We start from the raw sequence: 14869 nt of genomic DNA, 5'->3' as shown, positions 1-14869 counted from the left end.
TATTTGATTGATCACCTCTGCGTTTTGTTTTTTTTTGCACTATAAAAACAAAAAATAATGTGTGACAATTTTGGAAAAAAAAAAAAAAAAATACACAAACTTTACTTTCTGCTATAATAGATATCCAAAAAAAAAAAAAATATAAAAAAATAAAATGTATTTATCATTTTATGCCAATATGTATTCTTCTACATATTTTTGTTAAACAAATTGCAATAGGCGTATATTGATTGGTTTGCGCAAAAGTTATCGCGTCTAGAAACTATGGGATACATTTAGGGACTTCTATAATTTTTTATTGTTTTCACTGGTAATGGCGGCGATCTGCGATTTTTAGCGGGTCTGCGACATTGCGGTGGACAAATCTGACCACAAATGACTCTTTTTGGGCTGCCTGGGACACGACAGAGATAGCTGTTCCCGATCACTGGGAACAGCAGATCTCCGAGACGTCCCCTGTCAAGATGGGGATCCGCCTTGTTTACAATGGCAGATCCCTGCTCTGCCTCTGTGTACAGCGATCGCAGGCAGCTAGCGGACAAAGTCCGCCGGACCCGCTGGCGCTGCCGCAGTGCGCAGCGGGCACGTCCGCAATTTCACATGCATGGACCGACGTACAGGTACGTCGGTTCACGCAGGAGAGCTGACCAGCTGCAGTATAAGTGCGGCGGCTGGTCGGCCAGTGGTTAAATGCTTTTAAGTACTGTTCCTATATTTTCCACCAATCCAAAGGACAACTTCTGCATGTATACATTTTACATTTGTGATACACTCTGCCTGAAGAAGCAGCCATGTGTCTGCAATTAAACATGTTGCTGGATCTATTTTTGTCCACAATAAAGCCTATACTTGATGGCACCTGACATATTGTTTGTCTTTAGACAATCTCTTAAAAAGTGATACTAAACACACACTGTTTAATTTACATTGTATCTTCAATCTCTGTATGTGGATGACGGCACTGTAATTATTTTAAATAAAAAAAAAATAAAAAACCCACATCTAAGCACCTTTTTCCTAAATTGATATACAGCTGTCACATGACCCAGATCTTTCCCAGTCTGTCTGCAGGGAAACATATGTAGGAGGAGCTTCTAGTCCTCTGTTGCTGGTCACATGTTCAAAATAAAAACAGCCCGTTTTAAATTGTCATACAAATATATATTTAGAATCAAATATTTTTTGCCAATAACATGGTGAGGGTGAATTTCTGCCAGTCATAGGCCAAGTCACACCCCTTAAGCCTGTGTCTTAGAATAAGAGGGAGGTGAAGCCACCCATTCAACTACATGTAATATCCTGCCCTCATTGTGTTTAGCTGGTTAGTGGGCATGAAGGGAGAGGGAGGGAGTGGGTTGTCATTTACCACTGTGTATACTCCCACATGTGTGACTCCATAGTCACATGGGCTGCTTAGATGTGATGGCAAGGGAATGCTCAGCATAGAAAACCGAGTATGTGCAGCGTTGCCACCACAGCGGCAAAATCCCTAGCTGAATTTGGGCCATGAACAGAGGGTGGAGATAGAGGACAGCAGGATCAACCAGTTTTTTTGCAGAATACAAAAGACAAATCTGATATGAGTGAACAGCATGTAATATAGCATTTATTCATAGTTTTTTATGATGTGGGTTTAGTGACATTTTAATACCTGCTCCATTAAGAAACCTCAGACTTCACTTCCATTAAACCCACCAGCACCAGACCTCTTCAAAAAGGACACATGGGTCCTATAGACCTCAACAAGCATCCAGTTTGACAAAAGAGCAAACCAAAAGGCCTGCATGGAGACAGATATCTTCTTCATAAGTGCAATCTTAGGCTTAAGTCACTCAAACCAATTCTAGCAACATCTAGAGAAGCAAGAAAAAGAGAGGCTACTACTTCTCAATTTCTCTCTTCAATTACCTAATGAACCACTTCAATACATCACCATAACATATTACTACTGAGCAAGTCATTGACTAGAAAAATTACTGATCACTTGGTGACTTATTATTGCAGCAAGGATGAAGATGACAGAAAAAAAAAGAAAGAAAAAGAAAAGAAAGAAAAGAAAAGAAAAGAAAGGAAAGAAAGGAAAAGAAAAGGACAGCATTTCTGTTCTGGCAGGTTTCCTTTAACAAAACTAGTTTAAATAGACAAAATAAATAGTGTTAGAAAGGTCAATTAGACTCTGAAAAAACAAGCAAATCATAAATTGACAAACCCATGTTTACACCTAAATGGAAAGAAGATACTTCTATCTGCATGATTTGCATAGTATGTAGCAGCTTTGAAGCAGCTGAAAATGCATATTAAAAGCGGTAGCCCCATCTTGTGGTCATGTGTTGCAGTTACTCAGTAAAAAATTCTATTAAATATTTAGTAGACTTACCAGGAAGCATAAATACTCCTCTCTGAACTGCAGCAAGACTTTCATGTATCAAGTCTTTCCACGTTAAACCCCTGGATGCCAGGTAATTCTGAACACATGAAGAACACATGAAGTTAAACACAAAATAATGTTTTGAACCATACTTTGATAATGCTACCAGTACACACTTGAATATCAAAAGCTTACACAGATAACGGAGGCCATTACAAACAGAAAATGTTTTTAAAAAAAACTACAGGTGAAAGAAATGTATATGTGCCTACATTTATACACACCTGTACAGCTATAATATGGTGTTCAGTGAGCTTTTTATGTTGACTTTTACTATACAGGCTCAGGTGTCATGGCCTTTCAATGGGTTTAGTTGACTGCCATCTACTTTACATGATCTGAGATCAAAGATTTCTATTTTTAGGAGAAAGCATAACAGTCAAATACAAAAAAAAAAAAAAAAATCTGTATTTAGTTCTACTTTAAAGCTTCTTAAGTTATACTGAATGCACTGTATAATTTGGATGGCTGTCACACTGCCATACTCCTTCTGAAATGTCTAACCACCTCCCCATTTAGCTCCAAAACGTGGCGTAGCGTTGGGGAAGAGGGGGGTTAGTCGCCCCAGGAGCAACATTTAGAGGGGCACAGGCGGGGCAGACAGACCATTCAAGCACTTTGGCAGTGATTTTTACATCTGTTTTTACATCTGTCCCTAAATGTGCATTACGGACACACTGTCTGTATTATGCTGGCCCAACAGTTGCTCCGCCTCCCAAGCAAAGGGGAACAGCACTGTAATCTGCCCCCTTCCTCAGCTAGACACATTTGACTCTAAGAGGAGGCGGCACCTGGAAACTGATGGTGGGAGGGAGAGGATAGAACCTGCAGTGCTGAGACGGACCTAATAATGCCACTAAAAAATGTAAGCTAGATGCATGTAGTCAGTAGCTGGGCTTGTTAGGAGCATGAGACATGTAGCTATTGTCTCCATCTGATGCTTAAAAAGAGTGGCTAAGCGGTAGCTGAAGACAGAAGGATCGGCTGTGGAGAGAGAAAGAAGAGCTGTTTATCTAATGTTCTGAACGTGAATAGGGAGATGCTATCTCCTGACACGTGAATGTCATGTATGCTTACATTGCTTGTCATTCTGCAGCTGTGCTGCTCCTATATTCTCTTAACTGTGCCTGGCAATGAGAATTACATTTTCTTGACTTTGTGCTGTGAAGAATGCATAGTGAGGGGCAATGTGAGCCTCACAATTCCCTGTGAGAGTGATGTCACAGTGTCTCCCGGGTAAGGGGTCTGTGTAGGGAGTCTGGGAAGAAGACCTGCAGTGAACCCTGCTGAGTTATGGTTGTTGGTGTTGATATGTGAATTAAGATGGCTACTCATGCTTCCTGAGCAGAGTGCAGGGGGGAGGAAGCTCTACTTGTAGGGTCCATCAGCCAGCAGTAAAGCACAGCATTCCACTGAGCAGCTGCAATACAGCATAAGAAGTCCATCTGGTCACTAAACTGTGACTTGTGGATTTACAGAAATGTATACTTTATCATCACTGTGATGTTCAGTGCTTGCACTATTACTGCCTGAGCCTCCGATTGACTGCCCGCAGCCTTTTATTATTAGTTGAATCAGTTAAGATATCTCTTTGGACTACTATAGTCAAAGAGATATCTCAGATTCAACCAATAATAAAAGGTTGCGGGCAGCCAATCAGATGCACAGGCTGTGAATGGAGGAACCCTTTTCACTTCCACGGTCACAGTTTAACCACTTCAGACCCGGACCATTTGGCTGGCCAAAGACCAGAGCACTTTTTGCGATTCGGCACTGCGTCGCTTTAACTGACAATTGCGCGGGCATGCGACGTGGCTCCCAAACAAAATTGACGTTCTTTTTTTCCCTACAAATAGAGCTTTCTTTTGGTGGTATTTGACCACCTCTGCGATTTTTATTTTTTGCGCGATAAACAAAAAAACACGCATTATTTTTTTACTTTTTGCTATAACAAATATCCCCAAAACATATATTAAAAAACATTTTTTTTTCCTTCCGGGTTCTCCGTGTTCCCTGAGCTATCGCTGGAGCCTGGCGGTGATCGAGACCGCCGGGCACTCGCAACGGCTCGAGGAGCGAGCGCGCACACGCACCCCCTAGTGGCCACAGGACGAAGTGATGTTACATAACATTGTTTTGCCCAGCCGTGCAAATCTGCCGCAGTACAACTGCGGCGACTGGTCGGCATGTGGTTAATACTGTACTAGTGGAAAGGACTTAGAAAGTGCAAATTACTTGCCTTGCCCCAGGTACTGACAACCCACGCTATGCCACTGCAGTGAAATGCAACATAACTCTGTTATGCCTCTTGCATACTGCTGCCTAAATACACTCAGTGATGATTTGGGGAACCATGTCATCTGCTGGTGTTGGTATAATCTATTACAACCTGACTGTGAAAACTTTACACTGGACCTCATGCAACTTGGATTGTAACACCTGTCAGTGTTACACGATATCCATTTAACATAAATAAAACGTCAATAAATTGACGAGATGCAGACTATTCATAAACCTGCTCCACATTGTATAGGCCCTAAGCAACATTTGGTAGGTGTCAGTTTAAAAGGATAAGTTCACCTTTTAAAAAATAAATAAATAAATGCACATCTTTATGCAGGTAAATAAAATGTGCATTTATTAAATTTTTTAGGAGCCTTTAAAGCAAAGCATTGCACCCACTATCAGCGGATCGTGGGTGCAATGCAGGGCTCTTGAAGACTCCGTGTGTAAGCTGGCTGCTTGTACCTCACACAGCCAAGCAGTTACACACCAACAGGAAGCATCAATGAACTACCACAGGGCTCAAACAGCACCATGATAGTTGTCAGAGCCCCATACGGCAACGTTCTTTGCAGATTGTGACAGAGCGAGGAGAGAAGATTCCCTGCCACAACGCAGAGCCGGGGGGAGGGGGGGGGTTTGCAGGGGCCGGTGGATTTGTAACATGTTACACCCCGAATATGGGTTTAACATGTTACTAAAGGGGAACTTATCCTTTAATGTAGTTTTAATTAGGAATCAACTGAATTTTGAGTAAAATAAAACACTAAAGGAGGCAAAGAAAAAAGTCAACAGGAATTTCTCATTCTTCGCATGGAAAATGTAAGAAGAAATCAATCAGATATAAGCAAATAAAAGGGCCGATAAAAGGAAGGGAGAAAGAAACAAAATCAGCAACTTGTAAACTTACTTTTAGAATGTCAGACTCATAATTATTGTTGTTTAAAACAGAGTCTAAACATTTTTCTCCAAGATTTAACTCTGTGGAAAAAGAGCAAAACAATTAGTGTACTTAATAAAGTATGCAAAATTGTACTTCACTCATGCCACAGCAAGCCAGTCACTGACAAGCATCTAATACTTTCCATCCCTAGGATGTACCCATACATCCTAGGGAACAAGGTTATACCAGGAGCTGCAACTGCAGCCATGATCCTGGCATCAAAATTTGCAGCTGGCGATGGGCTTTACAGCAAAATTGATCTACAGCCTACTGATTACTTTTACAGGGTGTGGACCCCCCTCACCCCCATTTTTTCTGCTTTCAGAATATACTGCAATGTAATCAGTGTTATTCACTTTACCTGTCAGCAGTCATAATGTTATGGCTGATCAGTGTATGTATTCTTGGTTATACAGCTCACCATAATTACGCATGTATAAAAAAACAAAAGGGGTAAAAAGGGCATCCTGTGAGTTAAGCTTGAGAAAGGGGGTGTTCCTGATAACCTTCCGGATGAGATCAGGGGTCGACTTAGGGTGGCTGAGCTCAATTGCAAAGTTGGAAGAGCGTAGGACCACCATGGGCTCCACACCTAGGGAATTTAGCGTGGGAGTTGTGGAGGATACTAGACATCTCATTAATCATGAGAGTCGTTAAGATGCTCTTCACCAAATGAGATAGCCCCTTACAGACCCTTGCTATTGCACACGTCGCAGCGATAAACAAATAGGTGGCCAATTTCTGCTGATAGGAGAAAAGGCCTGGGATCGGACAATGGAGTAAGGCCAACTTGGCATCTTTGTGGGTGGACACATGGAAGAGAGAGTAAATAGAAGACCGAATACCCTCGACCAGAATCCCACTATTCAGGGGAAAAAATATTTTAAGCTCAAGACAGCATGGATTCATTAAAAGACATAAAGTTGTCAAACAATCCGGATTTCTTTTTATGAGGAGGTAACTAAAACCTTGGACAGAGGGATGGCTGTGGACGTGGTATACCTGGATTTAGCAAAAGCGTTTGACAGTTTCCCACACACGGCTCATGTGTAAGGTAAAGTCTACATGCTTGGAAAGATCAATTTGTAAATGGATAGAAAACTGGCTAAAAGACAGAATCAGAGTGTAGTGGTTAATGACTCTTGCTCTGAATGGTCTAAGGCAGGGGTCTCAAACTGGTGGCCCTCCAGCTGTTGCAGAACTACAATTCCCATGAGGCATTGCAAGGCTGACAGTTACATAAATCCCATAGGCAGAGGCATGATGGAACTTGTAGTTCTGCAACAGCTGGAGGGCCACCAGTTTGAGACCCCTGGTCTAAGGTTATCAGTGGTGTTCAGTGCTAAGGTTCAGTGCTGAGACCCTTACTTTTTAATAGCTTTATAAATGATCTAGGGTCTGGGACTAAAAGTAAAATTTTTGTCTTTGCAGATGACACCAAGCTATGCAGTGGAATAACGTCCTTACAGGATGTCTCCAATTTACAAGCCGACCTCAACGCACTAATTGGGCAACTAAGTGGCAAATGAGGTTTAATGTTGATAAATGTAAAGTTATGCACTTGGGGGCAAGGAATATGCATGCATCATACATAGAGAGATGAATTTTCCCCTGTACAAATCATTAGACTTCACCTGGAATATGCAGTTCAGTTTTGGGCACCAGTTCTCAAAAAGGATATCAGGGAACTGGAGAAAGTACAGAGGCATGGATGAGCTCAGCTATGAAAAAAGATTAGAGGAACTGAATCTATGCCATATTGAGAAGAGGAGATTAAGGGAGGATATGATCAACATGTACAAATACATAAGTGGTCCATATAGGGAACTTGGTGTTGAGTTATTCACTTTAAGGTCATCACAGAGTACAAGGGGGCACTCTTTACATCTAGAGGAAAAAAAGATTTCATCTCCAAATATGGAAAGGTTTCTTCACAGTAAGAGCTGTGAAAATGTGGAATAGACTCCCTCCAGAGGTGGTTCTGGCCAGCTCAGTAGATTGCTTTAAAAAATGCCTGGATTCTTTCCATAATGTACATAATATAACTGGGTACTAACATTTATAGGTAAAGTTGATCCAGGGCAGGGTGGGGGGCAGAAAGTTGACATAGGAAACTACACTACTGAACCTGAGAGCACAATTACTTTACCAAAAAAAATAAATGTGACCCCCCTGCCTAGCCTTGCAACGTGCCTAAAGGTAAATAAATCACATGGCTGGCAAACAATTACAAATCCTATAGCAGGTAAAGCAGTATGTGTGTTTCAACTGTATATTTAACCATTTGTCTGGAGTTCCTATTTAATTGCAATTAGCAACAATACATCTTAATCATGAATTTTAAAAAACAAAAAACAAAACAAAAAAAAAAAAAACAAAACACACACACACAGCCAAAAGCTGCTTACCACAAAATGGAGCCAGACAACCAAAACAGCCAATTCGGGTGCATCCCCAGTACATGTGACAGAAAGACTGCAAACATACAGTGCCTGTGAAAGCAAAACAATGAGATGGAAAGTAGAAAGTTGGTGGAAATCAGGCTGCAAGTAAAAGGGCATACAGAATAATGGAGCAAGTAGATTAAATGTGTTTTGGTGACAGGGCCAACTAAGGAATATTATGGCAACAATATCACCCAACATTGAGCAGTTGAAATGGACACCTTTCCAAATTAGTTCAAATGCCAATTTATTTAGAAGTTACATCTTACATTGCTGAGGTGGCACATGAGGGCTCTGTTCCCGCTCACTCCTCCGATCCGGCATTGGCTGGAAACAGCATGTACAGATCACATGACTTCCTTGGGAAGAGCATACATATTCCTGTGTCACTAAAGAAAAAAACCATAAGCGATAGTCAATAATTCCAGAACCGCTTTCACAAACTAAAAACACAAATGTGATTTGATTAAAAGACAGCTGTGACATATAGGCATTCCCTGCAATAAAAGTTTAGGTGAGATCTTCCAAAGAGATGCAAACCCTGCAGCTTTCCTCCTCAGAACACTTAGAATGCACCAGGTGATTATAATGAACTAGTCCCATTCAAAAAATTGGTATCCAAAGGACAGTGGAAAAACAGTGATTTCTTCAGCATAAAAGCAGAAGAGGTAGGAATCTGCAACAAAGTTTGTGAAAAGCCTTGCAATGTACATGAATCACCCAAGAGGGTATTTTTTTTCTACACAGAGAGCAGGGAAGGGTTTAAACCTATAGTATTTTTATTGTCATCTATGTCCTTGTTGAGGAGATTTCACATCACTTCCTGTAAGGGCATGATATAAAAAGAAACCTCTACAAATGGGACAAAAAAAAAAAAAAAAAACTTTTAGAATTGGAATCTATCAAGTTTTTATTGCCCAGTAACACTCCTTTCTTATACAGGAATCACAGTCCAAAGCTATGAGAAATTCTTATTAAAGCGGAGTTCCACCCAAAAGTGGAACTTCCGCTTTAAGTACTCCTAGCCCCCTGACATGCCACAATTTGCATGTAAATTTTGTGGGGGGGTCTGGGTACCTGGTTTGGAGTGGGAATTCCTGTCACACTGCTCCTTCCGACCTCTGACCGCCTAGGTGGCCTCTCCCTCCCGGCAATGTTCTGGGACACGTGACATTGATGGAGCGCAGCACTCACAATGTCGGCGCCCCGAAGAGGAGGGGGAGAGAAATGAGGCTTCGGGCGGCCACATCGCTGGACCGTGGGACAGATGAGTGGCTGTTTATTAAAAGTCAGCAGCTATACTTTTTGTAAACGACATTACCTTAGGTCGCTTCGCCTTTTGGCCACAAGGAGCAAGCACGCCCGCAGCGTGTGCTCGAAGCCAAAGCAAGTGCCCACCGGGCACCCACGATCGCTCGTGACACAGTGAGAACCAGGATCTGTGTGTGTGAACAAACAAATCCCGGTTCTTTCAGGGGAGAAGAGACAGATTGAGTGTTCATACTATGTATGAACAGCGATCTCTCCCTCCTCCTAGACAGTCCCATCCCCCCTACAGTTAGAACACACCTAGGGAACACGGTAAACCCCTTGATCGCCTAGTGTTAAACCCTTCCCTGCCAGTGACATTTATACAGTAATCAGTGTATTTTTATAGCACTGATTGCTGTATAATTGTCAAAGGTCCCAAAAATGTGTCAAGTGTCCAATTTGTCCGCCGCAATATCGCAGTCCCAAAAAAAAAAAAAAAATTAATCATAGATCACTGCCATTACTAGTAAAAAATTTTTTAAAGATGCCATAAATCTATCCCCTATTTTGTAGATGCTATAACTTTTGCGCAAACCAAATCAATATACACTTATTGCGATTTTTAATTACCAAAAATATGTAGAATACATAAATCGGCCTTAACTGAGGAAAAAATTTGCTTTTCAAAAATAAAATTGGGGATATTTATTATAGCAAAAAATTACAAAATTTTGTGTTTTAATTTTCAAAATTGTCGCTCTTTTTTTGTTTATAGCTTAAAACAAAAAAAAAAAAACAAAAAAAAAAAACAAAAACACGCAGAGATGATCAAATACCCACAAAAGAAAGCTCTATTTGTGGGGAAAAAAGGATGTCAAATTTGTTTGGGTACAACGTCGCACAGGAGTGCAATTGTCAGTTAAAGCGGCGCTGTGCCGCATCGCAAAGAATGGCCTGGTCATTGAGCAGCCAAATCTTCTGGGGCTGAAGTGGTTAAGAACTAATGACATGGCTCTTTACCCATGTGATGAGCTGTGTGTAATTACAGCTGATCACATGTAAACAAGGGAATGCCAGGGCGTGTCCAAGATGACAAAACGACCGGACGTCTTTCCCAGAGCTCTGCTGAAGTGAACGCTTGCAGTTATCCTTACCAGGGTTGCTGTGACCTCCCACGCTGCTGTAACGACTGCGGATGCCTAAAAAATTCTTGGGTCGTAGGAAAGGGGGTAAGAAAATTTGTTTTCCTCCGGGAATATCTACTTCATCCAGTCCGGTCCTCAGCCTAGCCCCGATCAGCAGCCACGTGCCAATATGGCGTCTCAGACAGATCCCTTGGCGGAGCCTGCCAAATCAACACCAGGGATTCTGGAGGTCTTGGCGGTGATATACTCCTGTCAGACAGCCATAGCTACTTGTCAGACAGCGCTCACCAACAAAATTGAGGCGGTGCAGCTGGATATGGGGCTTATCACCAGGATCTGCATAAGGTCCGTTTCCGCCTAATCACTAATGAGGTGCGGGTGGGCCATGTAGGAGGACACAGTGGCAGAGCATGATGGAGCACTCCGCACTCTACAATTTAATATGAAGACGCTGGATTATAGAGCTGAAGATGCTGAGAATAGATGCCGGCTAAATAACATCCATATCATTGGCCTACCGGAGGGGACTGAGGGTAAAAACCCCAGTGTTGGTTGAGGAACTTTTGCATTCCCTCTTGCCAGCGGCCCAGTTGTCACCCTAGCGTTTAAATATCTTTAAAAAATGCAATCCTCAGATCTGTATTTTGCAAAAGATGCATTTTATAGGATCTTGCATACTGGGCCTTAAGCGGGCTTGGTTCGCATTACCATGCAACGTACTCCAGGGGAGTTAGTGTACTAGTACACTGATCGCTTCCTTTTCAGCTTCTGGATATCAGGACAGACCCAGAGGGTCGTTACGGTGTGATGCATGTATTAATAGCAGATTTTCCCATGATTTTGCTGGGTCTTCATTTACCTCCTCCAGCTGATGCCTCTATGCTTGCTACCATTCACTATGGGGTGAATGATGTGCTTCTAATGTGAGATTTTAATATGACCCCTTCTCCAAACCTGGATAGACTCTCTCCCACCCCTTGGTGGTCCGCCGCCTTGGCCCAGTGGGCAAACACTTTTGCTCGTGGATGTCTGGCGACACTTTCACTCTACCCTTTGGGAGTTTTCATGTCACTCTGCATCCTTCTGGATGTTCTCATGAATTGACTTGGTCTATGCTACCCAGACCATGCTGCGTAGTGTCGGAGGCCACTATCCTCCCCAGGGGTGTTATAGACCATGCCCCGGTGAGGGTCACTTTGGAGCTGGGCCGCCATAGGAGTGGTTGTGGAGGCTGTACAGATACTGGATTGAGGACCCTGCTATTTAGGATAACTTTCAGGAAGGAATCTGTCAGTATTGGTTGACTAACGCAGAATCTACTACCCCTACGGTAACATGGGATGCCTTTAAGGCTTGGACTCGGGGAGTGTTCATCTCCCACGTGGCAGCTGCCCGCAAAGCATCTGAGCAGTCCCTGGATGAGTTGGAGGAGAAGGAGGTTAGTCGGAAGGAGGCTGCTCTTGTAGACGACCCTAACCCCAATACTTATGGGGCTTGGCAATATGCTCTTAAAAAACGGGTGTCCTTACTTCGAATGGAAATGACTCAGAAGTCTTTGTTAGCTACTACACAGAGAATTTTTGAACACGGAACTAAAAAATGGTAGACTATTGGCGTGGTTAGCTAAGGGCCAGTTTGCCGCAACAAATATTAGTGGTATCAGAGACCCTAGGGCAGTGATGTCGAACCTATGGCACACGAGAGGGTCCAGGTTCACGGCGGGGAGGACACGGCAGCAAGCAGCGGCGAGGTGCAAGAAATTATCTGCATGAGTGAGTGGGCGGCTCCGCAGCCTCTGCACAGAAGGCTACAGGCCTAACAGCTCGGGAGAGAGAGAAGCAAGCAGCGGCAAGGTGCAAGAAACTGCACGAGTGGGCGGCTCCGCTTGGTAGGCTACAGGCCTGACAGGGCGGGAGGGAGAGAAGAGCTTCACCGCTTAATTTTATGGCTGAAGAGGGGAGCAGCATCCCTGGCACCTCAAACCCCCTTCAACAGTGAGGCCTGGAGAACAGACTGACTGTGGGCCTGTAAGACAAGGACAGGCGAGAGGCGCAGGCTGTGAGGAAGCCGCTGGATGGAACAGAGCAGAGCGCTCTCCCGGATCAAGGATGGAGACAGCTACCGGGCACACTTATACACTGAATACCTGCAGACAAAGACTGGGGCAAGGAGGCAGAGCAGGGACAGAGCTAGAGGTCTCCCTTTCTCTCAGCTCCCCTCTTTTTCTGTCTCCCCTCTCTCTCTGCCCCCCTCTTTTTCTGTCTCCCCTCTCTCTCTGTTCTCTCTCTCCTGTGTGCCCTCTGTGTCCCCCCCTCTCTCTCTCTCTCCCTCTGTCCCCCCTCTCTCTCCCTCTCTAACCCCCTCTCTCTCTCTCTGTCACCCTCTCTCTCTCTCTGTCACCCCCTCTCTCTCTCTCTGTCACCCCCTCTCTCTCTCTGTCACCCCCTCTCTCTCTCTCTCTGTCACCCCCTCTCTCTCTCTCTGTCACCCCATCTCTCTCTCGCACACACACACACACAAAACCTCTCTCTTTCTCACAACCCCCACTCTCTCTTTCTCTCTCTCACACACAATCTCTCTCTCTCTCTTACACACACCCCCTCTCTTTCGCTCAGCACCCCTCTCACGAATTGCCGCATTGGCACTTTGCAACACAAAACCAACTTATTTATTTCAGTTTGGGCACTCGGGCTCAAAAAGGTTCGCCATCACTGCCCTAAGCGAACACTGCTGCGGTTGCCCACTCACATAAATGACAGGTCATTTCAATACTACCGGCTCTTATACTCTTCTCGTGTGGCCTATAATACTTCTGACCTGTACACTTACCTTGACAGAATTGCCTTCCCCACTCTCGACTCTGGGACTAGTTCTGACCTGGATCAGGCTATCATCCTGGAGGAAGTTCAGCTAGCTATGACTCAACTTAAGACTGGAACGACCCCAGGAATGGATGGACTCCCCACTGAGATTTATTCGCAACAGTTAGATCTACTTGCTCCTGGACTTACTGCCTTGTTTGAAGTTTTTTTTATTTTGGGGTCCTCGCCCGATTCCATGTTAGAGGCGGTGGTGCTGCTGGTGCCCAAGCCGGGTAAGAACCCTGAGGAATGCTCCTCATACTGACCAATATCTCCTTTTAACGTTGAAGATCTTGGCAAATCATCATACTAAGGTTCTTGAGGACATCATTCATGTGGATCAAACTGGGTTCATGCCTGGGAAGCATAAATTGCCTCCCTCGACGCCGAAAAGCTGTTTGACTCGGTAGAGTGGGGTTTCCTCTGGGAAGGTTAAGGGGCTGAGGGTGGGGTCCTTGGAAGAGAATCTCTCTGTCTACGCCGACGATGCTCTCCTTTACTTACAGGATGCAGATACTTCCCTTAAGGCTGCCTTAGACTTAATGAATTTGGTCACTATTTAGGGATTCGCATCAACTGGGAGTCAACAAGTCCATGTTATCCCCTCTAGATCTCCAGACGTGTGCCGATGCATCGGTCACCCCCTTGGTATGGGAAGAACAATTTAGGTATTTGGGCATCCAGGATCGGAGGGACCCGGCAAGTTTTTCCGAACGCAACATACTCCCACTGTTGCCCTAACTTCCGGAGAGGTGTGCTGCGTGGACTTCTCTGCCTTTGAATCTCATGGGACATATTAACCTTCTGAAAATTATTTTTCTTCCCAAAATTTCTCTATGTTTTTCGTCACTGCCCAACCTGGGTGCCCAATTCCTTCTTTAAGGATGTAGATCGGTGTATGGGGACCTGTGAGGGGGAAGCCCCCCAAGGTTAGCAAAGTCAAACTGAATTCTCCCGGTGCAGTGTGGTGGACTGACACTGCCAGATCTGCGGGTCTATTTTGGAGTGGCTGTCTTGGTCACTGTTCGCTGGTGGTATATGTCTCTCCCGGGCTAATGCAGTGGTGTGCCTTGAGGCCGCTATATTGGGATCCCTCCAGGAGCTAGGGAACTTGGTTTACCGGGGACGCCAGGCCTATCCCATTTTGCCATGTCCCATCAAGACTACTCTTAGGATTTGGGGAGTAGTTAGGAGCAGATTTCGCAAACCTAATAGATGGTCTCCCTTTAACCCGTTGTGGGGCAACCCAAATCTTCTGCTTCTTTGTTCCATCCCTGACCTTCAGCTTTGGGTTAGATATGGGGTTAAGACCCTGCGTGACATATTCATAACAGGTACACTTCTTTCTTTTGCAGAACTTAGGGACAAATTTAAATTGCCCAGATGGATGTTTCTTCGTTACTTTTTTTTTTTTCCAAGGATTTTTTGGTCTTTTTTTATTTTTTAATCAAAAATAAAATAACCCAGCAGTGAATAATTACCACCAAAAGAAAGCCCTATTTGTGTGAAAATAA

General features: G+C 43.9%; 1 protein-coding gene across 6 annotated transcripts in view; it reads right to left on the bottom strand.

The window, feature by feature from the left end:
* CHFR (checkpoint with forkhead and ring finger domains) overlaps positions 1-14869 on the bottom strand; it is a 90526-nt gene that overhangs the window by 18478 nt on the left and 57179 nt on the right. For all 6 annotated transcript variants that reach the window (XM_073628401.1, XM_073628424.1, XM_073628416.1 and 3 more), the window contains 4 exons: positions 8368-8487; positions 8063-8146; positions 5622-5692; positions 2378-2465 (listed from right to left, as the gene is read on the bottom strand). In XM_073628401.1, the coding sequence (XP_073484502.1) occupies positions 2378-2465; positions 5622-5692; positions 8063-8146; positions 8368-8487 (363 nt within the window). The remainder of the gene's footprint in view (positions 1-2377; positions 2466-5621; positions 5693-8062; positions 8147-8367; positions 8488-14869) is intronic.

This window comes from Aquarana catesbeiana, linkage group LG01, assembly GCF_042186555.1.
Source record: "Aquarana catesbeiana isolate 2022-GZ linkage group LG01, ASM4218655v1, whole genome shotgun sequence".
In the NCBI taxonomy this organism is placed as follows: domain Eukaryota; kingdom Metazoa; phylum Chordata; class Amphibia; order Anura; family Ranidae; genus Aquarana; species Aquarana catesbeiana.
Note: the sequence above shows the minus strand (reverse complement) of the source record. Positions and strands in the feature narration are given on the sequence as shown.